Genomic DNA, 24,405 nt, shown 5'->3' on the forward strand with positions numbered 1-24,405 from the left:
AAACAGTAACAGTGGTCTGGTTGTTCTGTTTGTCTTTCTTGCAAGAGAGGGCCTAAAACTTAACTTTGTTAACTGTAAGTCACAGGCTGTCCATCCATGAGGTGGGTTTCACAGTTTAAGTCTTCTATAACTTATGTCTGAGCTACTAGAAAGAATCCAGCAGAGGACATGCTGAGGGGACTGAAGCATCTCTGCTTCAGGCTGAGAGACCTGGGACTGTTTAGCCTGGAAAAGAGCAGCCTGAGAGGGAATCTGTCCAATGGTGATCAAGAACTAAAAGTGGGGTGCAAGAGGATGGAACCAGACTCTTTTTCAGTAGTGCCCAGTGATAGGACAAGGGGCAGTGGGCACAAACTGGAACCCAGGAGGTTCCATCTGAACAGGAGGAGCAAATTCTTTGCTGTGAGGGTGCCAGAGCCTTGGAGCAGACTGCTCAGAGAGGTTGTGGAGTCTCCTCTGGAAAGATTCCAGACCTGCCTGGACATTGTGATCCTGGGCAGCCTGCTCTGGGTGACTCTGCTTTTAGCAGAAGGGTTTGACTAGATGATCCTAGGGGTTCCTTCCAACCTCTGTTGTTCTGTTCTGTTGCCTGGCTAGCATCTTGTGGTTAGCAGTGCCCCTTGTTTTACCTGGGAGCTGATCTTTGTTTCTGAACACCAGAGCTTCAATAGATTACTGTCTGCTTTGCCTTCACTATGTGAAACACGTAACTTGAGGGGCTGTTTTAGTTCTCTGCAAGCTCTGACAAGTCTCAGATGCATTCTAAAGGTCAAATCAAATGTCAGGAGTTACTAAAACACAAAACACCCTGTTGCACAAACTCATTGTGTGCTCATGTTTTGAATGCTCTGTGTGGTTCTCCTCTGACCTCCAAAAGAAACAACTGAGCTAAAAACAACAGAGACAAACGTCAAGGACAGTGGGAGGAGTGGAGCATCTGGGGTCTGAGGGGACAAACAAGGAGTTTGCTTGTGTATCTCTAGCTTCTGAGGGCACCAAACAAAGCTGTCAGCCAGACATTTAAAAACAAACTAAGGGAGGCCAAATTTCCATCAGTCCCTTTGCCACACTCTCCAAGTGAAGCAGATTTCTACATTGAATGTTCTAACCTGTGTGCCATAAGTGAAAGCAGTTTGTTGGGAAAGAGAGATGGGGATGCAAGAAGAGGGTGAATAGTTCAAATGTGAGTCTGGTCTGGAGGGTTTGAGTAGATGTGGCCAGGTAGCAGAACAAAGAGAGTGTCACTTCCTTGCTGTGGTTTTGTGGGCTCAGTGTTTCTCTAAGTGTTTTTGCAGCTCTCAGATGATTTACCTTACACAAATAGGAGTGTGAGCAAATGCATTTTGTCTTTTAAGCTGCTGGCTTCATTCCAGACAGTATCAGAAAGGTTTCAGGATTTCACAGAATCACAGAACGGGAGGGGTTGGAAGGGACCTCAGAAGATCACCCAGGGCAGGGCACACAGGAACACATCCAGGTGGGTTTGGAATGTCTGCAGGGAAGAAGACTCCACAACCTCTCTGAGCAGCCTGCTCCAGGCCTCCAGCACTCTCACAGTGAATAAGTTTTCCCTTCTGTCCCTGTGGTATCTCCTCTGCTCCAGCTTGCCCCCACTGCCCCTTGTGCTCTCACTGGACATCACTGAGCAGACCTGGCTCTGTCCTCCTGACACTGCCCTGCACACCTTTATCAACAGGAACAAGGTCATCCCTCAGGCTCCTCTGCTGTGAGATAAAGAGCCCCAGGTCCCTCAGCCTGTCCTCAGCAGGGAGATGTTCCACTGCCTTCAGATCTTTGTGGCTCTGCTCTGGACTCTTCCAAGCAGGCAAAGGCCTGCAGGGATAGGACAAGGGACAATGGTTTGAAATTAGAGCAGATTTGGATTGGATGTTAGGAATGACTTTTGTACCATGAGGGTGGTGGAAGGCTGGAAGAGGTTGCCCAGGGAGGTAGTTGAGGCCCCATCCCTGGGAATATCAAGGTCCTGATAGACAAGGCTCTGAGCAGCCTAATGTAGTGGAGGATGTCCCTGCTGACTGCAGCAGGGTTGGACTGGATGACCTATGGAGGTCCCTTCCAACCCAAACCATTCTAGGATTCTATGACTTGGAGAACCTGCCCCTGTCACTTTTTGAGGAGGGAGAGACATTGAAAGCATCTTCAGTTGGCTGCAGAGCTACAGCTGCCCTTTGTGCAAAGCTTGCCAGCGAGAGCAGTTAACTGCTGTAGTTCTGTGAAGCTGTTACTCAAACAAACTGCTTGGAAACATTCAGAACTGCCTTGTTTACTAAGAACAGAGACTGGAAAATAACTGAAATACAGATCAGATGTGTTTATTTCTTTTTATTAGTGAACAGTTAAGTTGTGGCTAAGGTCTTCTTCTTTAAGACCTTTGTCTTCATGGTCTCGGCCAACAGTAATCAGGAGCTGAAATCTCTTTAGTCTGCACTTGGGAATGAATCGTCCTGAGGCTCTAGGGCTGTGCAAGGGGAGAGCTTTGTCTTCTGTTCCTTGTGCAGACACCCAGTCTCCTTTGTAGATCTGTGAAATAAGCAGCTGGAATGAATCCCAGGAGTTCTCATCGTGTGTGCTTCTCGGGAAGGCGTAAGGCGGCGAAGCCAGCGTGGCGGAGGCCAGCCGTGCTGCTTCCTGCACGCTGCCTTCTGGTGTGCAGCCACCAGCAGTGCTTTACAGGGGCACTCTGAGTGGCCAGCAGTCCTGTTGCCCTTCAGAGGGTTTGCTTTCATGAAAGAGGCACTTGAGTTTGCTGTATCCCAATGGCTACTCTTGCCTCTCAAGCAGGACACTGGTCTTTCAGGGTAGGTAGAAGTTAAGGAGGCCTCCACCCAGCCTCCCTGGGCATTAGCATCATGTCTATCATCTTCATTGTATGTCTTGGTGTGACCTGTGGGTCAGTTTCCATTGATTGTGCTTATACTTTGATTTATTTCATTGTTTTTTCTTTTTAGCCAAAAGCATTCTCTGCACCTGGGTCTGGCAAAACTTCCTCCTAAGTGTGTGGGAGATGAGTGGCTGTAGAAGCAGTTGTGTCATTTTGTGATTGCAGAAGGGAGCTTTCTTCTCCAGGTGAATGGCTGGACTGGCTGTGCTGGTTTGTAGTGGCCTGGACATCTCTCTTGTGAGTCCCATTTCACCAGCCAGAAAAAAAAAACATGAGTCAAATGAGCAAGTCTTTCATTGGGTCCAGTTCTTCTGGAGCTCAGGTGTGCTGCACCTGACTCTGAGGAGTTTAATTATATGAAAGAAAGGTAATTACAGGTACTGGCCATAGCACAAAGGTATTTCTGACATGGATGAACTGCAAGATCAGTCTTGTAGCTTACCTGTCCCTTTGGCCATTAGGTGGATTTTGTTACCCCTAACAACAGGAATGTTGTTTGGCTTTAACATCATTAAATGTCGTGTCTCACACTTAGCTTGGATCTGGGATGTTCCTCTCTGGGCTGCTTCTCTGTGGGGTTCAGGAGTGTGAAAAATTTAGTGGGTGTCACTGATGGTCATGCTGTTGTTGCAATTATGACTGCAAAGCTTGGATGGGTTTAGAAACTACAAAGGAAAATGATCTGGTGAGCTCAGGGTCCATGGGCAGTTTGAGAAGGGTGTCAGTGTGAGCCCTCTGGGATGCACCACCAGGCCAGTGAAGCTTGCTGAGATTCTCTAGTGCAAAATGAAGTCTCCTCTCTGTGCTTCCATCCTGCCACCTCCAGCAGCAGGCTTGTCCTGGTGTGGACCCCTGTGTGAAGCACACCAAGGCCTGAAAGCTGTGTGCAGGGGGTGAAAGGACTGTTGTCAGGGTAGGAGGCCTGCAACCCATCTCCTTGTGTGTGAGAGCACAATTCCAGTTCAGCTTCCAGAAGTTAAGGTAGGGATGGAGTATCCAGCATGTCTGATTCCCTGGTGTGCTGCAGGAGCAGCCTTGGGGCACAGAAGGTCCTTCTAGGCCATAGCACCACTACAGTCTGCTTGTGTGGAGAGATGTTCTTAAAGTGGTGCAGTGGTCACCATCTCAACACCCAGAACTTGTTAAACAGGTTGAGTGTGAAGCAAGGGGAGAGCAGTTCCCTGGATCAGGGGAAAGGGATGGAGAAAGGGTCCCACTGTACCCCGAGGGGTTCGCAAACCCCCTGGAGGGGTGCATTCCATGTTGGTTCCTTCTCATCCCCCCAGCCTCTCTTCTGAAAGCAAGAAACCCATAATCAGAAGAGGTGCCAAAGGCAAGAATTCACACAAGCCTCTCCCATCTGGTGGGGTCTCTCACCACCCAACCCTGCCATCTCACAGCTTTTTTTCCTCAGCCCTTGTGTGTCTTTCCTGTCTCTGTGCAGTTGCCCTCAGCAGAGGACACTGCTGTCTCTCTGCACTAGGTAGGGTCACGTTGTTGAGCAGTTTTAGAAACATCCTTTCCAGTAAAGCAAACGTTGGTTTATGCACTGTAGGCAACATTTGTTCCTTCAGGTAGGCAAAGATCTATCCTGGAAACTCAATAGAAACAACAAAAGTTCATCTCAAGACAGGGAAAAAAAAAAACCCAACCCTTTTCTTCCCCCACAACATTGCAACAGCTCATCCTTCATCTAAGCAAAGCCTTTGCTAGACACAGTGCTAACTGCTGCTGTTCTATTTCAATCCAAAAGGGAAAACAAATAAATAAAAGCACAGGACTGGCTCATCTGTAAGGTACAGGAGGCTTCATTCAGGGTGCTGGTGCTCAGTCCTTCCTACACCACCTCTGTCTCACGCTTCCTGAAGCTGTTCAGCATTGCTCTGACTGGGTTGGGCTCATTCTCCAAGTCTTTCACAGTCTTGTTTTTCACACAGCAGCAGCAGTCCAGCAGTTCGTAGAGGAAAGCCAAGACCACCAGAGAAACCACAGTAAAGATGAATATGATCAGAATGATAAAGCAGGCAGTGTTCCAGTTGTCATGGAAAGGGTAAATCTTTTGCACTTGAAAGCCCAGGTACTGGGAAATGGATGCAGTCTCGTTCCAGTGAGTGGTGTTGAGGGTTGCCATTCTCGAGGAGCTGTCTTGCTCTGCCTGCTGCCAGGGGCTTGGGGGCTGAAACAGAGAGAAAAAGCTGTTGAGGGATGCTGTTGGTCAAGAACATGCTGTGATTCTTATCCCAAAGTGAAAGAACTTAAGCCTAGGAGTCCTTCACACCTACAAACATGGATTGTTGCCTGGCATCAACCCCCAAATCACAGCTTTGGAACCTTTCTTCCAGTCAGGACTGGTCCTCCATGCAGTGTAAGTTACTGAGTCATGAGGGAGCTTTGCTGCTTTGTTTCAAATCTGTGCAAAGACAGAAAAGTTACAGAGATAATTGTCAAGGTGCAGGATGTGAAAGCCCTCAGCACTTTTGGCATTCTTGGAAAAGCAGGGGCTCTGTTCCAAACAATGAGGGGGCTGCAGCACCTCTGCCAGAGGACAGGCTGAGGGAGCTGAGGTTGTCCAGCTTGGAGAAGAGAAAGCTCCAGGGAGACCTTAGAGCAGCCTGCCAGTACCTGAAGGGGGCTACAAGAAGGCTGCAGAGGGACTGTTTGCAAAGGCCTGCAGGGACAGGACAAGGGACAGTGGTTTGAAATGAGAGATGAGCAGATTGAGATTGGATGTTAGGAACAAGTTCTGCACCATGAGGGTGGTGGAAGACTGGAAGTGGTTCCCCATGGAGGTAGTTGTGGCCACATCCCTGGAGATCTTCAAGGTCAGGCTCAATATATCTCTGAGCAACTTGATCTAGTGGAGGATGTCCCTCTGACTGCAGGGGAGTTGGACTGGATGGCCTTTGGAGGTCACTTCCAACCAAATCATTCTAGGATTCTATACCTGAGTGATCCAAGGAATGAAACTGAACTTTTGGTTGTTCTTCTTCTACAAGATAACAATGCTGCAGCTTCCTTAAATCTCCTGATTTTAGAACTCATTAGCACAGATTAGTTCACCCTGCAAAACTCATTCTGACTCCAGGCCAGGCTTCCTTAGAGGTTCACTCTCCAGCCATTCCACTGTTGAGTGCTTGAGGAACCCAGCTCAGGTTTACAGTGAGGGTGGGGAGACACTGGAACCCATCCATGACCCAGGGAGGTCATGGATGTCCCTTCCCTGGAGGCGTTCAAGGCCAGGTTGGATGAGGCCTTGAGCAAGCTGGGCTGGTGGGAGGTGTCCCTGCCTATGGCAGGGGAGTTGGAACTGGATGATCTTGAAGGTCTCTTCCAACCCAACCCATTCTATGAATCCATGATCTGAGCTGCCCAAACAGCACTGAGCACATTTGGAGATCTTGTCCCAGTTGTGGTGCCATGGTCATGAGGATGGATAACAAGGCAAACCCTTTGTGAGGAGCTCTGCTGTCTTGTTTTCAGCTGCAGTCTCTGCTGAACTGCTAGGACAGGAATGTTGTCCTTGGGCCAGTGCTGTCTCTGTGTACCCAGCAGAAATCAAAAACTGCTTTGTGGTGCTGGGGGGGAGATGAAGCAAGGAGCTGGCTTCACAAATCTGCTTTTGGCATGCTGAGATAGGCTGTTGCTCCAAAGTGTGAGAGTAGGCTGTGCCTCAGTCATGTCTGCAGCTTATCCCCAGCAGTTTTGTCTCTCTCTGAATTTCTCTGTGAATCCTGGAGAAGGAGGCAGATGAAGTGTTTGGCAATAGCATCTTTGCAGTTAGGCATCTCTCTTTTTTCCTTTCTTTTTTTTCCCCCCCTTGGTTTCCTTCCTTCCCTGGCTATGCCTCCCCAAATGGGGAAACTTGCACTACTTTTGGTATAGTCCAATGTAGTAAAGGATATGATAAGGATAAGATAAGGCTCCCAGGTGACCTAGTGGTGGCCTTCCAGTATCTGAAGGGGGCTACAAGAAGGCTGGGGAGGGACTGCTCAGGGTATCAGGTAGTGATAGGACAAGGGGGAATGGAGTGAAGCTGGAGGTGGGGAGATTCAGGCTGGATGTGAGGAGGAAGTTCTTCACCATGAGAGTGGTGAAGCCCTGGAACAGGTTGTCCAGGGAGGTGGTTGAGGCCCCAGCCCTGGAGGTGTTTAAGCCCAGGCTGGACGAGGCTCTGGCCAGCCTGATCTAGTGTGAGGTGTCTCTGCCTGTGGCAGGGGGGTTGGAACTAGATGATCCTTGTGGTCCCTTCCAACCCTGACTGGTACTATGGTATCCAAGGAGCCCCAGCAACCTCTGGTTACCTGTGGCAGCATACTAACCAACCTTTGAATCCTTCAGGCAGTTTAAAACTGGGTGTGGGAGAAGATCAAGTCCAATCTCCACATTCCCCCGAGGAGCAGCAAGGAGTTTTTAGGTGAAGCATGGTAGTAAGCAGCACTGATAGGTGAGCCTGTCAGTGCTAGCTGAGGGGCAGCTCCCAAAATGTGGGGCTTTTTTCTGCTGGGGTGCCCCAGAAAACCCTGAAATTATGGAAGGGGAAGAAAAGGATGAGGTGGCAACTTTGTAGAAACCCAAAGTCTTATTTGCATGCCCCAATGAAAGATTTTTGTGCTTGGACCTAAAGCAAAGCAGGTGCAGATGTGGCTGTTTTCCTTCTGAAATAGTCCTGGCCACCCACATGTAGTTCAGTTTCATTCTCTAATCAAAACCACAGAAGGAAGGGGTAATGCTGATGGCTTGTGCCCTCAACTGTGCTCACAGCTAATGCTGTGATGAACCCTGTGTATCCTAGAAAGAATTCTGCAGCCAGCCTGTTCAGAGGGTGAAAAGTACAAAGCCTATTCGTAGAGAGGATACCAAACTGAGTGGTGTGGTTGGTAAGGCTGAAGGATGAGATGGGTGCCATCCAGAGGCACCTGGAGAGGTGGGCTGAAGACAGTCTCATGAGGTTTAGTAAGGCAAGGTCCTGCACCTAGGCTGGGGCAAGCCTAGATACCAATCCAGGCTGGGGGGGTGAAGAGATTGAGAGCAGCCCTGCAGAGAAGGACTTGGGGGTGCTGGTGAGTGAGAAGCTGGCCAGGAGCTAGCAGTGGGCACTGGCAGCACAGAAGGCCAGGGGCAGCCTGGGCTTCATCAAAAACAGTGTGGCCAGAGATGGAGAGCAGGATCCTGCCCCTTTGCTCTGCTGACACCTCACCTGCAGTGCTGTGAACAGCTCTGGAGCCCTCAACACAAGAAGAACATGGGTCTGCTGGAGAGAGTCCAGAGGAAGGCCACAGAAATGGTCAGGGGGCTGGAGCACCTCTGCTACGAGGACAGGCTGAGGGAGCTGGGGGTGTTCAGCCTGGAGAAGAGAAGGCTCCAGGGAGACCTTAGAGCAGTCTGCCAGTGCCTGAAGGGGGCTACAAGAAGGTTGCAAAGGGACTGTTTGCAAAGGCCTACAGGGATAGGATGAAGAGCAATGGTTTGAAATGAGAGAAGAGCAGATTTAGACTGGATGTTAGGAACAAGTTCTGTGCTATGGGGGTGATGTAAGACTGGAAGAGGTTGCCCAGAGGGGTGGTTGAGGCCCCATCCTTGGAGATGCTCAAGGTCAGGCTGGAGAAGGCTCTGAGCAACCTGATCTAGTGGAGACTGTCCCTGCTGACTGCAGGGGGGTTGGACTGGATGACCTTTGGAGGTCCATTTCCAACCCAAGTCCCTGCTGCCAGCACAGTGCAGCAGCCAGCCCCTTCCCACTCCACAGCCACCATTAGGCTTTGCATGGTGTAGAGAAGCAGATCCTTGTGCAGGGAGGTGGAACTGAATGCCCCTGCTGGGGGTGGTTTGTGCTTCTCAAGGGTTGATGCTGATCTCCTTAGATTTGAGTGAGGCCAGGCATAGATAAACAGCAGCTCCTCATTGCTGTAATTGTTAAAAGACAAGGCTGAAGTAGCCATTGCTGAGACTCCAGAAGTAACACAGCACTAATAAGGTTAATGCCTTTGAAAGCAGTCCAGAATTAAGTGGCCTCATGCAGATTTGCTTGGTAATGGCACACTGAAATGAATTTTGGGAGCCAATCTGGTTTGAATGCATTTCAGCTGTTGTATGTGTGAGTGGGTTAAATAATTGATTGGTTCCTTTAACAGCCATATTGGAATGTAATTTAAAGGTACCATGATCTGAATGCATTTCAGCCATTGCATGTGTGAGCTAAACAATTAAGTGCTTTCTTTAATATCCAGTAGGAGATTTTTAATTCAAAAGTGCCATGGTTTGAAGGCATTTCAGCTGTTGTATGTGTCCAGAAAATGCAGTCAGTTAAATAATGCATTGGTTCCTTTAGCACCCATGTCAGATTTTGATGTAAAAGTATCCAGCATCTTTTGGACACTGCAGAGGAGCAGCTTGATTTGAAATCCTACTCCTGGAGCAGAGGGAAATGACTGGCAAAAAAAAAAAACCAACCCCAAAACCAAATCATTTCAATGCAGTACTGAGGAAGTCCTGGTTAAGAAACCACTGAAGAGACATCTTGGGGTAATAAACAGCATTTACAAACCTCCAGCAGATCCCAGCCAGTCTGTATTGGATTGATCCTTGCTCCAATGCTTGCAAGGATAATCCTATGCAACAGCATTTCCCCCCTCCTCCTACATAACCAGATTTCTAACACAGGTTTCTAGCATATCCACAAACACAGGGCTCCTTCAGGCAGCTTAATTGATGTTGTTTGTGGAATACCCACTTGGGAGAGAGATTTCTTCAATTCCAGGTTTTAGCTGGCTTTGTGTGAAGGGAAATCCTTCCATTTCTCTAAAAAACCACAGGAGAATCAGTTTCAGGGAAGGAGCTAGCTGCCCTGCAAGCATGAAATCCATTTTGTTTCCTGCCTCTTGGCCGGGTGTTCTCAGCTTTGCTGTAAGATGGAGTGGTCATCAGTTTCCCCTCGGTGCACAGATGGTGGAAGTGCCTGGCTGGTAGTGCCGGAGGAGCTGCCCTGCGCCGGGCGGCAGAAAAGCCTCCTCCACCTAGAGAGAAAAGCAGCCTGATTCTAAGGTGGTGTGCAGGTGACAGGCATCTTTTCTTTCAGCAATCAAAAGAAAGCAAAGAGAGGGTTATAAAACGATCCACACCTACCTCTTGTCTGAGAGGATGCTGGCAGAGCGCTGCTCGGGTCCCTGTTTTTAACGCAGCCTATGGCACAGCTAAGATGGAGCTTTGCTACCATTGGCCAGAGCATGCTGCTGCTGACAACTTCCTTTATGCTCATTTGCATCAACCCCTCCAACCCCAGGAGTGAATCATTCATCAGTTGGACTCTTGCTGCCTCACATAAGAAACAGCCTCCCCCTTCCTGCTCTGGGTTTTGGGATGCTCTTTGTGTGTGTGATGAGCGGAGCCGCCCTGGGAGGGCGGCGGTGGCCCTGAGCCTGCTTTGCCTGGCGCCGGGAAGCAGCAGGTCAAAGCTTGACGTTTGAAGTGTTAACATCTGCAGGTTTCCAGCTTCCTCCTGTGCTCAGATTTACTTGTCATGGAACTGCAGCAGGCTGTAGCCAGGCAGATTAAACAAGATAATCCCCTTGATTCAATTGACAGAGCAAATACATGAGAAGTCATCTTAACTATTTGTTGTGCCTCTGGATTTCTTTCAAGTCGCTTTAGCCCTCTCCTTGCAAAGATGATTATTGAGTTTATTAACTCTCCTGCATTAGACATCAATTTTTAATGATAAAAGGGAGCCCTTTAGGGGAGAAAAATCCCTGCAGGCTTTATTCTGGCTTTTATTTTTCTCCCATTTCTCCCTCTTAATTTAGTAGCCAGAATAAAATGTCCTTTAGCTGGAGTTCTACTGACTCTTGGATGTTAATTTTAGAGTGGTTGTGCTGTGTAAAGCCTCTAATCAAATGTCATGGAAGAGCTTCTCCTTTGGGTGAGCTTCACTCCCAATTACCAGCTGCTGAGTTTTCAATCTGGTGTTTATTCCTTCAACATTTTATTTTGTACTGTACCAGCACCAGCTGAGTTTGGTGTTTGTTCCTTTAGCTTTTCTATCTTTTCCTATCTTGGCACCAGTTTCCATTAAGTCTTCCCAATAATTATCAAAAGTGGTTCAAAACTTGACTACATCCAAAATTCCCACTTGGTAGCTGCCTTTTGTTGTGATTTGCAGGTGGGGGAATCAGTGCAACTCTCTGCTCCTACCTCAGCAGCACGAAGCAGAGCTGCAGGGCATGATTTCAGCCTGAATTTAGGCAGCAGGACTGATGATGGTTTGTTAAGCCACAGAATTAAATGTGAACTCTTATGGCAGTGATGCTGCAGTCAGTGTTTGCTTAAAAGTCAAGTCCCAAGAGCTTTATATTTATGGAGTTTTGCTTGGAAGGCTTCCTAAGCTACATCTCTCTGGATAGGTAACTCTGAGTCTGGATCAACATGATCTTCCAACTGGTTTTTGTTCCTAGTTGTCACTCTGAAAGCTTCAGAAAGCAGAGTGAGAGAGAGAGAGATGGGGAGCAGAGCCAGCAGAGTGGTGTTGAAAGCAGCATTTAATTGTTTGTTTTCTCCTCTTTCAGATCACAGCAATGGATCATTTAACTTGAAAGCCCTTTCAGGAGGCTCTGGCTACAAGTTTGGAGTCCTTGCTAAAATAGTGAATTATATGAAGGTACAAAGTTTTGCTGTAAAAATTTTGAATGGCTTTTAATACTTGGTTCTCCTGTTCCTAGCTGAAAGGCACTGAACATTTCAAACTCCTAACGTTCTTTTACTGCAAGACTGAGAATTGCAAGGAGCATCTTGTTAAAACCAAAATGCTGTCAGCTAAAAACCAGAGTGTCTTATGCCATTACTGAGATCCTAATCATTCCAGGTCACTTAAAAACTAGGGTAATGGGGTTTATTTGCAGTAGAAATAGGAATGGCAAGATGTTGTCAGCTTTTAGAATTCATGAGCTATTTATTTCTCCAAATGACATCTCATTTGGTGCCTGCCAGATGACTCTGTAATCAAGCTCAGAATATTTTCCCCTCATCTTCTCAAAAGTGCTTGATTGAAACTTGTGTGTGTGCTGTGGCCATCCTGGTTTTCAAACACTTGTGTGGTCATCACATGAAAGCTGGTTTGTAGAATTACAGACTCATTGAGATTGGAGAAGATCACTGAGTCCAACCATTAACCCACTACTGCCAAGCCCACCACTAAGCCATGTCCCTCAGCACCACAACTATGCATTTTTTAAGAGCACTTCCACCACTGCCCTGGGCAACCTGTTCCTGAGCTTAGCCACTCTTTAAGTGAAGGAATTCTTCCTGATGTCCAACCTAAGCCTCTCCCTGGTGCAACTTCAGGCTGATTCCTCTTGTCCTTGTGCTGATTACTTGGGAGAAGAGACCAACCCCCACCTGGCTCCAGCCTCCTTTCAGAGAGTTGTAGAGAGCCAGAAGGTCTCCCCTCAGCCTCTTTTTCTCTAGACTGACCACTCCCAGTTCCCTCAGCTGCTCCTCACCAGCCTTGTTCTCCAGATCCTTCACCAGCTTGTTTGTCCTCTGGACACACTCCAGCCCCTCAATGCCCTTCTTAGAGTGAGGGGCTCAAAACTGAACCCAGCACTCAAGGTGTGTCCTGACCAGTGCTGAGTACAAGGGGACAATCACAGCCCTAGACCTCCTGGCTGCACTACTCCTGATCTAAGCCAGGATGCTGGTGGCCTTCTTGGTGACCCTGGCACAGGCTGGCTCCTCTTCAGCTGGCTGTCAACCAACTCCCCTAGGTCCTTTTCCACTGGGCAGCTTTCCAGCCACTCCTCCCCAAGCCTGGAGTTGTGATGATGCTGTAGTTACTTGATTTTAGTGGAGTTACTGAATGAAATGAGCACAGAACCCTAACAGATCCTGTTTGCTTTTCCAGACCCGGCACCAGCGGGGTGACACACATCCCTTGACCCTGGAAGAGATCTTGGATGAAACACAGCATTTAGATATTGGACTCAAACAGAAACAATGGTTAATGAGTGAGGTAAAGAAAGCAGATGTTTGGGTTTTAATTAGAGAGAAAGGATTCTGTTAAACCTGAATTACAAACCTTTACATAACTCCCCACCACCACCACCACCTTAAGGAAGCTACCTTGATTCGCAGGTCTGTCTGTCTTGTACCTCCTGCTGTCGAGGTAACTGTGAAATGAGAGCTCTTCTGAACATTTTGAAGGACTTGTTAGAGTTCTTCCACAGTGTATTTTCTGTCAAGTGAATGTATTCATTCCTAATTTTCTCTAAAGAAGCTGATTTCCACCCCCCCAAGGAATTTCTTGTGAACAATATTCCCCTTGCAGTGCTCTTCCAGTACTGAGGGTGTTCAGTGAACCAAACCAGAGGAGTCTGGCACAAAATTCATAGGCTTACAGTTCTTTGTTACTGACTGAAAATGAATTCTGATGGGAAATTTCTGTCTGAAATGGTGGGCTAAATAGATCTGCAGATTCCACCACTGAAGTTCTCACTCTTAGGTGCTAAAGCTCATTTTAACTTTCCACCATTGTCATGCCTAATTGATCTCAATGCCTTCATGGAATTTCAAGGCTAATAAATCAACAAAACACCATACTGGATATTTGTCCTTGACTGGTGTACCTGGGTTTGCTCAGATCTTACTCAAAATCCTCACAACAGTGTAGTGAAGGCTGGTTGAGGCTTGAGGGAGACATTTCTGCATAGCAAAACCAGGGTGGTTTTAACTAACACAGCCTGCAGCATTCCTTTTGCTACTGGGGACTAATACTCTGGGGTACAGAAACCTCCAATCTGACGGTGTTGGTTGTGGTGGAAGCCTGATTTTGCTGAGGTCCTTCAGAAAGTATCTCCAGGGTTTTTTTTGATAATGAACCAGGATATCAAGATGGAATGAAAAAGCTCCAGCCAAGGAGTGTCTATGAAATGAAAAGGTGAACAAATACCCTGCAGGGCCAGAGTTAGTTATCTGCTCTGTTACAGGTGTTTTCTCCCTGTTTTCTTCTTTCTGTGTCTCTTCTTTTTCTCCTTTCAGGGTCAGGCTGGCATCTGCAGAAGAAACTGAGTAGAGTTGCCCTCTGTTACAGGTGAACTTCCATTGTGGTACTGCCTGCACAGCCAAACTGATTGGGAGCATAACTTCAATCCTTTCAATTGCCCATGAGCTTCTGGCCAGCTTCTCTCTGAAGCTGGCATCATAAGTCAAATCCTACTGTGCAGGAGGTCTGCTCTTCTCAATTTCTTCTACAGCTGCTGGTGCCACTTGACAGCAGTTGGGGAAGACTGACTCCTGTGTTGTTCATCCCAGGTTAATGCCTTTCACATTCCTAACGTGACCTGAGCTGCTTGTGCTGAGGTGTGTTTATATTCAGCCAAAGCACAGTGTTTTGTGCTCCCTCTCCTTCTTTTCATTCCTTCCTCAAAAAGGCCCATGTGCAGCTTTCTGCCATAAGAGGCTTGATGGACCCTCAAGCCCAAAGGCAGTAAGTAAATGAGTTTAAGCCTCCTTTGGTGCTCAGTGCTTTATTTTGTGGCAAAATTACAGCGAGGCTGGTGGATCTAGGATCCAAGGATTTTAAATCCCTTTCAAACTCCAATCTCCAAACTGGCAGCTGTACCATGTGGCTGAACGTGCTCTAGCTGCTCAGCAGCACACTAGAAGAAGGCCCAGCATGTGCTCTTTTTCAAGGGTTCAAATTTATGTCCCTGTTACAGGCTCTTGTCAACAATCCCAAAATAGAAGTGGTAGATGGGAAGTATGCTTTCAAACCCAAGTACAACTTGAAAGATAAAAAGGCTCTGCTCAGGCTCTTGGACAAGCATGACCAGCGAGGCCTGGGAGGAATCCTTCTAGAAGATATTGAAGAAGGGCTACCCAATGCACAGAAAGCTATCAAGGTGAGTAGCAATGTCTTCTCAGTGAACCCATTCCAGTCAGCTTCTCAAAAGGAAAGCAGAGGCTAAAGTGAGAGGTCCCTCATGAATCATTTCTGTTCTTTTGAGAACTCAAAAGCTACTCCAGATGATCATAAAATCACAGAATGTTAGGGGCTGGAAGGGACCTCTAGAAATCAAGTCCAACCCCTCTGCCAGAGCAGGATCACCTAGGGCAGGTCACACAGGAACACATCCAGGTGGGTTTTGAAAGTCTTCAGAGAAGGAGACTCCACAGCCGCTCTGGGAAGCCTGCTTCGGGGCTCCAGCACCCTCACAGTAAAGAAGTTTCTCCTAAGGTTGAGGTGGAACCTCCTGTGTTCCAGTTTGTACCCATTGTTCCTTGTCCTGTCAGTAGGCACCACCCAAAAGAGCCTGGCCCCTTCATCTTGACACCCACCCCTCAGATATTTGCAGACTTAACAAAATCCCCTCTCAGCCTTCTCTTCTCCAGACTAAACAGCCCCAGGTCTCTCAGCCTCTCTTCATAGGAGAGGTGTTCAAGTCCCCCAGTCATCCTCATAGCCTCCATTGGACTCTCTCCAGCAGATCCCTGTATCTCTTGAACTGGGAAGCCTCAAACTGGACACAGTATTCCAGGTGTGGTCTCACCAGGGAAGAGTAGAGGGTGGGGGGAACCTCTCTAGACCTTCTGGACACCCCTTTCTTGATGCCCCCCAGGATACCATTGGCCCTCTCAGACCCAGGGGCACATTGCTGTCTCATGGAGAACTTCTGCCCACTGGGACTCCAGGGTCTTTCTCCATGACTTGGTGTTGCAGCTTTTTCTGTATTTCACCCTTCACTTTCAAATTTGGTCTGATGCTTCAACACAGCTGTCAGAGCTCTCCCTCACCAAAGACTCTTCTTAATCTCCCACATTCCAGCTCTAGGCGTTCAGTTCATAGAATGCTTTGATTTGGAAGGGACCTCCAAAGGTCATCCAGTCCAACCTCCCCTGCAGTCAGCAGGGACATCCCCCCCACTAGATCAGGTTGCTCAGTTCTACTGTTAGACCTTGGTCTCAACTCCCAGTGTCTCATCTTTGATTTATTAGTGCACCTACCATCAGTGTTTGCTTTGGGTTCCTCTCGCTGCCTGTTGCTTTGCTGCTGCTTCTCCAGTTTCTTGTGCTTTTTGTAGCACAGGACCTGGGTCTGCTGTCCAAGTTGGAATCCTCATGCTGGGAGATGAAGTGATTTTGAGTTGTTCTTTTATGTTTGGTTTTTTTGAGGCTTTAGGGGACCAGATCATCTTTGTTAATCGCCCTGATAAGAAGAAAATCCTTTTCTACAATGACAAGAGCTGCCAGTTCACTGTGGATGAAGGTAGGTGTTTGTATACATGTAGTTCCATGGGACTTGATTTGAATTCATCTGAAGCACCTACATGAATGAGCAGTCTTCAGGTATTTAAGGTGATAATGAAATATTAGCTAGAGCCAGATGTTGGGAGAATGGTTTATAGTAACACAAGGCTAGCAAGTGAGTCCTGGCTTAGAATAGATACATTGGAGTGTGGCAGCAGGAATCCAACAGTTCAAGTGTAGCAGTGCAGAGGAGACTTAAAAATCACCTGATTGTGACTAAAATTGCATCTAGCATGTAAAGGGCAGCCAAAAGAAACCCAAAAGAATGGCTCCAGTTTATTAATAGTGTGCCTTTCGCTGGGGAACGTGACGAGAAGCCACAAATGGAACAGGGGGAGGAAGCAAACAGGAAGATGATGTGAGCAAAAGGCTCAAGAGGAGGGTGGGAGTAGTTTACAACTAGCAGAGGGCAGATGTGAGGCAGTGCTGTTCCCTGGAGCTGGAGCACACTGGGGACTTCTGAAGTTCAGCATTGTGTTTCCTGACTACCAAACAGTGGTAAAATCCTCTGGTGCCTGTTTATGGCCAGAAATTACTTACACAAACTGGGGAGTGTTCCAATAATCATAGAATCCTAAGAAGGTTTGGGTTGGAAGGGACCTCCAAAGGTCTTCCAGTCCCACACCCCCTGCAATCAGCAGGGAGATCCTCCACTACAGCAGGTTGCTCAGAGCCTTGGCCAGCCTGACCTTGAATACCTTCAGGGTTGGGGCCTCAACTCCCTCTCTGGGCAACCTGTTGCAGTGTTCCAGCAGCCTCAGGGTGCAGAACTTGCTCCTCACATCCAATCTCACTCTGCTCTGCTCTCATTTCAAACCATTGCCCCTTGCCTTGTCACTGCAGGCCTTTGGGAACAGTCCCTCTGCAGCCTTCTTGTAGCCCCTTCAGGTACTGGCAGGCTGCTCCAAGGTCTCCCTGGAGCCTCTTCTCCAGGTCGAACAGCCCCAGCTCCCTCAGTCTGTCCTCACAGCAGAGGTGCTCCAATCCCCTGATCATCTTCATGGCCTCCTCTCAACCTGCTCCATCAGGTCCATGTCCTCCTTGTGCTGAGGGCTCCAGAGCTGGATGCAGTACTCTGGGTGAGGTCTCAGCAGAGCCGAGCAAAGTGTCTGAATCATCTCTCTCAATCTGCTGGAGATCCCTGCCCTGTTGCTCTGAGTTTGTAATAACTGCAGGAATCACTGTAAATTTAAGAGAAGAGTCTATTTTACTGAGACCTAGCAGGAGACATCTGCCAGCTGCTCAGCAGGTAGCCAGTATAAATAAATCCAAGGCTGTTGATAAACAATAGATTCTGTTTGAGCCTTAGTCTGTGTTTAGGAACAAGCAGTGCTGGCTGTTGATGTGAAAGGGAGGACAAGGTGAATAAAAGAGCCATCTGAAACCCAGTAAAACAAAAAGTTAAGCCTTTTGGCTCAATCTCCTGCTGAGGGCAGGCACTTACCCTGCTGCAGTGTCTGTGGTGAAGGGATTGCTAGCGTGCAGCGTGCTTGCGGCTCAAGGTGGCGTGGCTTGGCTCGGCTGTGCTCGCTTTCATCCACAGGTGGCAGCACGTTCCCGTCTGATCCCACAATGATTTATTTTTGTTGTCTTCCTGCTGGGGTTGGTTTTGCTTTTCAGGCTGCTCCTTTGTTCTCAGAGCAGGAATATTTTTTTTCCCCCCTCTTGTGACTTTTGCCATCCGACAGAGCTCTGAGAACGTCCCCGAGCGAGATTCGTTGCACTCGCGGCAGCTGGAACAGGTTCTTTTTCCAACTGCCTTAGCCTGTGATGAAGAAAAGCCATCCTTCTGCTTTACAGCTCTTCCCAGAGCACCAGCAGCATGCCTCTCAGGAGCCATTGGCAGAATTGTCTGCCTGCAGGATGAGTTATGACACGTCCCTGCCTTAGCGGTGCTATTTCGGCTCATTATCTCCACCAATGTTAAAGCAAAAGTTTTTTAGGAGGCTGCAAAATAAGCCTTGAAGTGTTGTCAGACTCTTTGATCTAGCAGCTGACAACAGTTCAAAATCTGTTTCTAGTTCAATGTTTATCCTTGAAAGAAGGGCTCTGCACTCCTCAGTGCATGACTCTGCCGGATGACACTCTCCAGTTTCAAACATGTGTTGCCTGGGATTAATATCCTTTAAAAGTTAGGGGATCATCCCTTTCCCCATCGCTGTCTGAGCTCCACCAGTAGGGAAAGAGGAGCTGTTGGGGCAAGCTGGAACTCTAATGGCAGCAAGAACTTCTTTCTGGCAGTGCCTACCTCTGCCCATGCTGACTGGACAAAGCTTTTCTTTCTCCCCTCTTCAAAACCACCCCCACGCCGTGTACTGCAGCAGCAGTGCAGCACCTATAGATCATCAGCTGAAGGGTACTGGAGAAGGAGTTTTGCAGTAAGGAAGAGCTTTTGTTCTTCCTTCTATGTGATTAGGCAGGGAAGGTTCAGATTGCATGTGTTCCTTCTTGACTTCCTGCCTAATTAATCTGCTGTCAGTGGTGTGTAGCTGAAAGCTTCTCTAAAAGCCAGGGTAGGTTTCAGGTGCCTCAGCCAAGCCGAGCGCTGCCCTCTCTGTGCTGGGGCTCTCAGCGCTTTGCATCGGAACCAAGCTCCCACCCCGTGCTGGCTGAGTGCTGAGAGGCCACTCTGCTTGCTTCACTCTCAGAGATGCTATCATTGTTCCCATCTGAATGCAACATGGGGAAGCATTTTTAATGCCTAAAAACTGGGGAGCTTTGTTAGCCTTGGTTGGGATTTTTCTGCTTTTGAAGAGGTTTAGAAGAATGGGCAAAGCCTCTTCAATTTAACACTGTGAGAACTGCTTGGGATCAGTGACGACCTCTGGCTCTGGCTTCAAAATCCAAGGTGGAGGCAGCACAGAATTAATATTGAGCACCTTTTCCTTCTGGTGTAAATCCAGTGCTGTATTCCCTGGGACTGGTTGGAAGGACAGGGACCTGCTGGAGAGGGTACAGCAAAGGGCTTCTAAGATGCTGAGGGGACTGGAGCATCTCTAGTGAGGGAAAACTGAGAGAATTAGAGCATTTTAGTCTGGAGAAGAGCAGCCTGAGGGGGGATCTCATCAGTGCTGATCAATATTTCAAGGGTGGGTGGCAGGAGGATGGATCAGGCTTTTTTCCTGGTGCCCATTGGCAGGACAAGGGTTAGTGGGCACAAATTGACCATGAGAAGTTCCATCTAACCATGAGGAGGAACTTCTTTAATTAAAGAGTGATGGAGCCCTGAAGTAGGCTGCCCAGAGAGGTGCTGAAGACATTCCAAACCCATCTGGTTGTGCTCCTGTGTGACCTTCTCTAGGTGACCCTGCCTTGGCACAGGGGTTGGACTCAAATCTCCAGAGGTCCCTTCCAACCCCTGCCATTCTGTGATTCTGTGACTCCATCTTTCCCATTACTCTGTTGTTTCTTCCCTTCTGCCTTGCTATTGTCCTCAGTGAGGATTTTTAAGCTGTTTTTAATCTCTGGCAGATTTTATTACCAGCATGATAATAGCAGTTTATCTCCAGAAGCCATCTCAACTGTTTCCTGCAAGAGCAGGTGAGGCAGTCAGAAGTGCAGGATGGGCTGTGCTGAAGTCACCATGCAGCCATTTACCCATGACTTTGTTCCCCAATGTCAGTGCAAGTGGGGTTTGTGTGTGAGGCACCTCATGGTGCATTACATTTGAGGTAACTCTGTGTCCTTACACTTTGGATATTTCAGAGAGAGAAGGTGGTTCTGAAATCTTTGTTCTGCTGTGCAGTGGTTACTGCTGGTCAAAGCTCAACTGTTGAAGGTGTTGGAGATTCACAGAAGGGTTCAGTTTGAAAGGGACCTTCAAGATTATCCAGTTCCAACCCCCCTGCCATGGGCAGGGACACCTCCCACTAGCCCAGGTTGATCAAGGCCTCATCCAGCCTGGCCTCGTCCCCTTCCTGGAGGTGTTCATTTGTGACCTCCTTGGGCAAGCTGTTCCTGTGTCTCACCACCCCCACTGTCAAGAATTTCTTCCTTATCTCCAGTCTAAATTTCCCCTCCTCAAGCTTCAATCCATTCCCTCTCATCCTATCACTGCAAGCCCTTGTAAAAAGTCCCTTTGTGGCTTTCTTGTAGGCCCCATTCAGGTACTTGGAAGGCTGCTCTAAAGGTTTCCCCAGAGCCTTCTCTTCTCCAGGCTGAACAACACCAGCTCTGTCCCCACAGGGGAGGTTCTCCAGCTCTCTCTGATAATCCTTGTGGCCTCCTCTGGACCTGCTCCAGCAGTTCCATGTCCCTGTTATGCTGGTGGCACCAGGACTGGATGCAGTGCTGCCAGAGGGGTCTCAGCAGAGCAGAGGAGCAGAATCCCCTCCCTGTCCTGCTGCTCTCCCTGCTTTGGATGCAGCCCAGCACACAGCTGCCTGCTGGGCTGCCAGTGACCATTGCTGGCTCCTGGGGAGACTGTCACCAACTGACACCCTCAAGTCCTTCTCCAGGTTGCTCTCAAGCTGCTCCTTGCCCAGCCTGGATTTGTGTTTGGGATTGCCCCAACCTAGGTTCAGGACCTTGCATTTGGCCTTGTTGAACTTCATGAGTGGGTTGACTTGGGCTTGGGCCTGGGCCTGGGCCCACTTCTCCAGCCTGTCCAGGTCCTTCTGGATGGATTCCTTCCCTCCATCGTGTCAGCAGCACCACACAGCTTGGTGTCATCTGCAAACTTGCTGATCCCCCTGCCCATGTTGCTGAGAGACATCTGATCTGGCCTCTCAGGATACTTGTGCTCTCACTCCCTTCTCTCATTCCTTGAAAGACCTGAAGTTGGTTGTCTGGAGGAGCGAAGGAGCAGCCTGTGAGTAGCTTATGAGTTAAAATATTTTAGTGCTCAAACTGCAAGATGGAGCACAGGGGATTTGTTCATAGTCCAGGGAAGACAACGAACACCTGCCTCAGATACCAGCATCACAACTTCCTCCCTCTTCTGAGGAAGATCTGCACGGGCACCAGGACTTCAAAGCTCTGCTGAAAATGACTCCCTGGGGGTCCACAGCATCTGCATTGCTTTGGCCAGAAATCCTTTGGAGATTTCTTCCCAGGGGATTTTTTTCTGGGCTCCATCTTGTTGCAGGAGCCTAAGAGGTAGCAGTTGGCAGCTTGCCTGCAAGCAGCCAGCTGCAGTCAAGTGAAGTCACTGCCTTCACTGCTGGGCAGTTGTTTTCCTTCCATGGCTTTTCTGTGCTGCTGCTGGTTGATCTATCCAATAGTGTAGTGTCTGTGACAGGAGAGTCTCACCTCTGCCGTGCTCTGACGCTGTGAAGGTCACCTGGGGGCTGGCAGGACACGGAGAAGGGGAAGCAAATGTGCTCTGCAGTTGGAATGGTTGCCTGTGCTGCAGGAGTGCCTGCAGCTGAACCTCTTCTCCACGCCTGGCTGAAGCAGGCCAGCGTGTGGTGAGCTTTCTGCTCCAACAAGCCCCTTCCTGCTCCTCACAGCAGCTCCCAGCTCCCTGTGCCCTGTCCACAGAGAGAAGAAAGACGTCATGCAAAGCGGATCCGGTGCGTCGAAACCATCTCCAGCGCTGCCTTCTGCCGCTGCCGGCTGCCCTTCTGACGCATCAGCTCATCACAGTGTTTTGCTTTCTGTCTTCCCCTCTCCCCAGAGACAGGCCAGCCTGCTGCAGCCTCCTGCCTGCCCAACCATAAGCGTGGACACTGCTGCAGAGGTGGTGGAGCACAGTAATCAGGTCACTGCTTGCCATTTCCTCCTCCTCACCCCCTCTCACGAACCACTGCTTTTAACAAGCAGTGACCCCTTTGCTTGGAACCATGCAGCACAGGCCAGAGTGACAGCCTTTCAGCTTCTCCTCAAAGGAGCTGGAGAAATCCCTTTCAATCTTGGCTCAAAAGGATGAATTTTGAGGTGCAGAAACAGCACAACTACAAGCAGGGAAGGTGGTTTAGTGAGCGCTGTGTTTACTGCCAGCTTTTCCTGTCGGTTCTCCTATTTCAGAGAGGATGTTGCAATAATTCTGCCTATTCCCAAGGTCTAAACTTTCACCAGCTGAGAGGAGCAGAGTCCTTGGAGACTTCTGAATAAATCTGACAGGTAATGTGGCAATGGTTCAGTGCCAGCCAGACAGCTGCTTGTTGTCTTCAGTTCTTGCTCTTAGCTCAGTGTCTGGTGTTACACTGAGTGAGTTTTGTGATGAGATGATAGCTGAGCCTCTCCTTTTCCCTCCAGACAGCACCCTCAATGCAAACAGCTCCTATGCACAGCCTTCTGGGTGCTTCTCCACCTTTATGCTGTGCTTTTAGTTGTGAACCAAGCCTTCAAGACAGAGTGTTTCCAGGGGAGGAGACCCTGTGGGTGTGCCTCTCCTGCTCCAGGCATTAGGGTGTTCGAATGCCCTTACATGGAGCTTCAGCATGGGATTAAAGTTCTTTTGCAGTAACCACAATCAAAGATTTTTAGTCTGGAGAAGAGAAGTCTGAGAGGAGATCTTACTAATGTTCATAAATATTTGAAGGATGGGTTTCAAGAAGGAGGGGCCAGCCTCTTTTCAGTGGTGTCCTGTGACAGGACAAGGAGCAATGACACCAACTGGAACCCAGGAAGTTCCACCTCAGCTGCTTTGATGTGAGGGTGCTGGAGCCCTGGAGCAGGCTGCCCAGAGAGGTTGTGGAGTCTCCTTCTCTGGAGACTTTCAAGACTCATCTGGTTGTGTTCCTGTGTGAGCTGCCCTGGGTGACCCTGCTTTGGCAGGGGATTTGGACTCGGTGATCTCCAGAGGTCCCTCCCAGCCCCCACCACTCCATGGATCAAGCAGTAGCACTGAAAGCAGCCTGATCCATGAAGGCTTTAACTGGAGTTGCAGAACAACTGTCCAGGGCCTCTGCTGGGGCCAATTAGCAGATTAAATTATCTGTACATAAAGCCCATTTTAGCTTTGTGGGTTTGATTCTGGGTGACTGTTCCATTCCTGTTTCTTGGCCAAGTTTAAAAGGTGAAGTGAAGCTGTAATGATAACCGCTGGAGTTAGATATTAACTGTGACCTGCCCTCCTCTGCATGCTGAGCCTTGAAGAGCTGACCATTTCTTTTCTAGTGTTTAATTTTTCACTTCTGTTCCCCAGAAGAATGTAGACCAGCTTAACCTTAAGCACCTCCCCTCAGCCTGGGTGCTGGGTTGGGGTTTTTCTTTTGCACTGGGGGATATTTGTCCATCTGTCGTGAGCTCTTAATAAGGGAACATCAGCTGTGTTTGTAGCAGAACAGGATAAATAAAAGGGCACTGGCACAGAATGGTTTGACTTGGAAGAGACCTTAAAGATCATCCAGTTCCAATTTCCCCTGCCCTGGGCAGGGACACCTCCCACTAGCCCAGACTGCTCAAAGCCTCATTCAGCCTGGTCTTAAACACTTCAAGGGATGAGGCCTCCACAGCTTTTCTGGGCAACCTGTTCCAGTGTCTCACCAACCTGATAGTAAAGAACTTCTTCCTAATGTCCAGTCTAAACCTGCCCTGCTCTAATTTAAAACCATTCCCCCTCATCCTATCACCACAGACCCTTATAAGTAGTCCCTCTGCAGCTCTCCTGTAGCCCCCTTCAGGTGCTGTAAGGCTGATCTAAGGTCCCCCTGGAGCCTTCTCTTCTCCAGGCTGAACAACCCCAACTCACTCAGCCTGTCCCCATAGGAGAGGTGATGTAAAAGTTAATTAAGTCTCTTATCTGCTTTCTCCTTGTGTGCACCTGCCTGTGGTGCATCTTGGAGGACTGACCTGCATCTCTTCAGCTCCCACAGGAGCCACCCATGCAGGCACCACACAGCCTTCAAGTATCTCTTAACAGGATCTGTTTCATAGTTGTGCACTGATGTGCAGCTTGGTCACTTCACCTGTGAGCTGCAGAAACAGGATCTGAAATACAGTTGACTCATTTTGCCAGACACTACCAGGTCTTGGTGTTCAGCTGAGTCCACCTTGAAATGTGGAGGACAGGGAGAGGGCATGAGCAGAAAAGAAACAGCTTGAATAAAAGCATTAGTGTTGGGAAATACCCTTAAGATCATCAAGTCCAGCCTTCTACCCAACACCTCCATGACTGCTTGGCCGTGTCCCAGAGCGCCAGATCTACTGTTTTAACATCTTCAGGGATGGTGACTCTGCCACCTCCCTGGGCAGCCTCTTCCAGTGCCTGACCACTCCCTCAGGAAAGAAATTCTTCCTAATATCCAACGTGGTGCAGCTTGAGG

At 48.6% G+C, this 24,405-nt stretch overlaps 2 protein-coding genes across 5 annotated transcripts in view; one reads left to right on the plus strand and one right to left on the minus strand.

The window, feature by feature from the left end:
* Positions 1 to 24,405, plus strand: part of GTF2E2 (general transcription factor IIE subunit 2) — a 29,472-nt gene that overhangs the window by 1,177 nt on the left and 3,890 nt on the right. For 3 of the 4 annotated variants that reach the window (XM_054172552.1, XM_054172555.1, XM_054172553.1), the window contains exons 3-6: positions 11,461 to 11,552; positions 12,795 to 12,902; positions 14,608 to 14,790; positions 16,061 to 16,154. In XM_054172552.1, the coding sequence (XP_054028527.1) occupies positions 11,461 to 11,552; positions 12,795 to 12,902; positions 14,608 to 14,790; positions 16,061 to 16,154 (477 nt within the window). The remainder of the gene's footprint in view (positions 1 to 11,460; positions 11,553 to 12,794; positions 12,903 to 14,607; positions 14,791 to 16,060; positions 16,155 to 24,405) is intronic. The other variant, XM_054172554.1, reaches the window with a different exon arrangement.
* SMIM18 (small integral membrane protein 18) lies at positions 3,154 to 5,074 on the minus strand. Its single transcript, XM_054172558.1, has one exon. The coding sequence runs from the start codon at positions 5,031 to 5,033 to the stop codon at positions 4,740 to 4,742; it is 294 nt and encodes a 97-aa protein (XP_054028533.1). The 5' UTR covers positions 5,034 to 5,074; the 3' UTR covers positions 3,154 to 4,739.

This window comes from Dryobates pubescens, chromosome 24 (assembly GCF_014839835.1).
Source record: "Dryobates pubescens isolate bDryPub1 chromosome 24, bDryPub1.pri, whole genome shotgun sequence".
Classification (NCBI taxonomy): Eukaryota; Metazoa; Chordata; class Aves; order Piciformes; family Picidae; genus Dryobates; species Dryobates pubescens.

Excerpts from the sequence above, each read along its gene's own strand:
- SMIM18 (XM_054172558.1), bottom strand. The coding sequence starts at position 5,033 with ATGGCAACCCTCAACACCACTCACTGGAACGAGACTGCATCCATTTCC.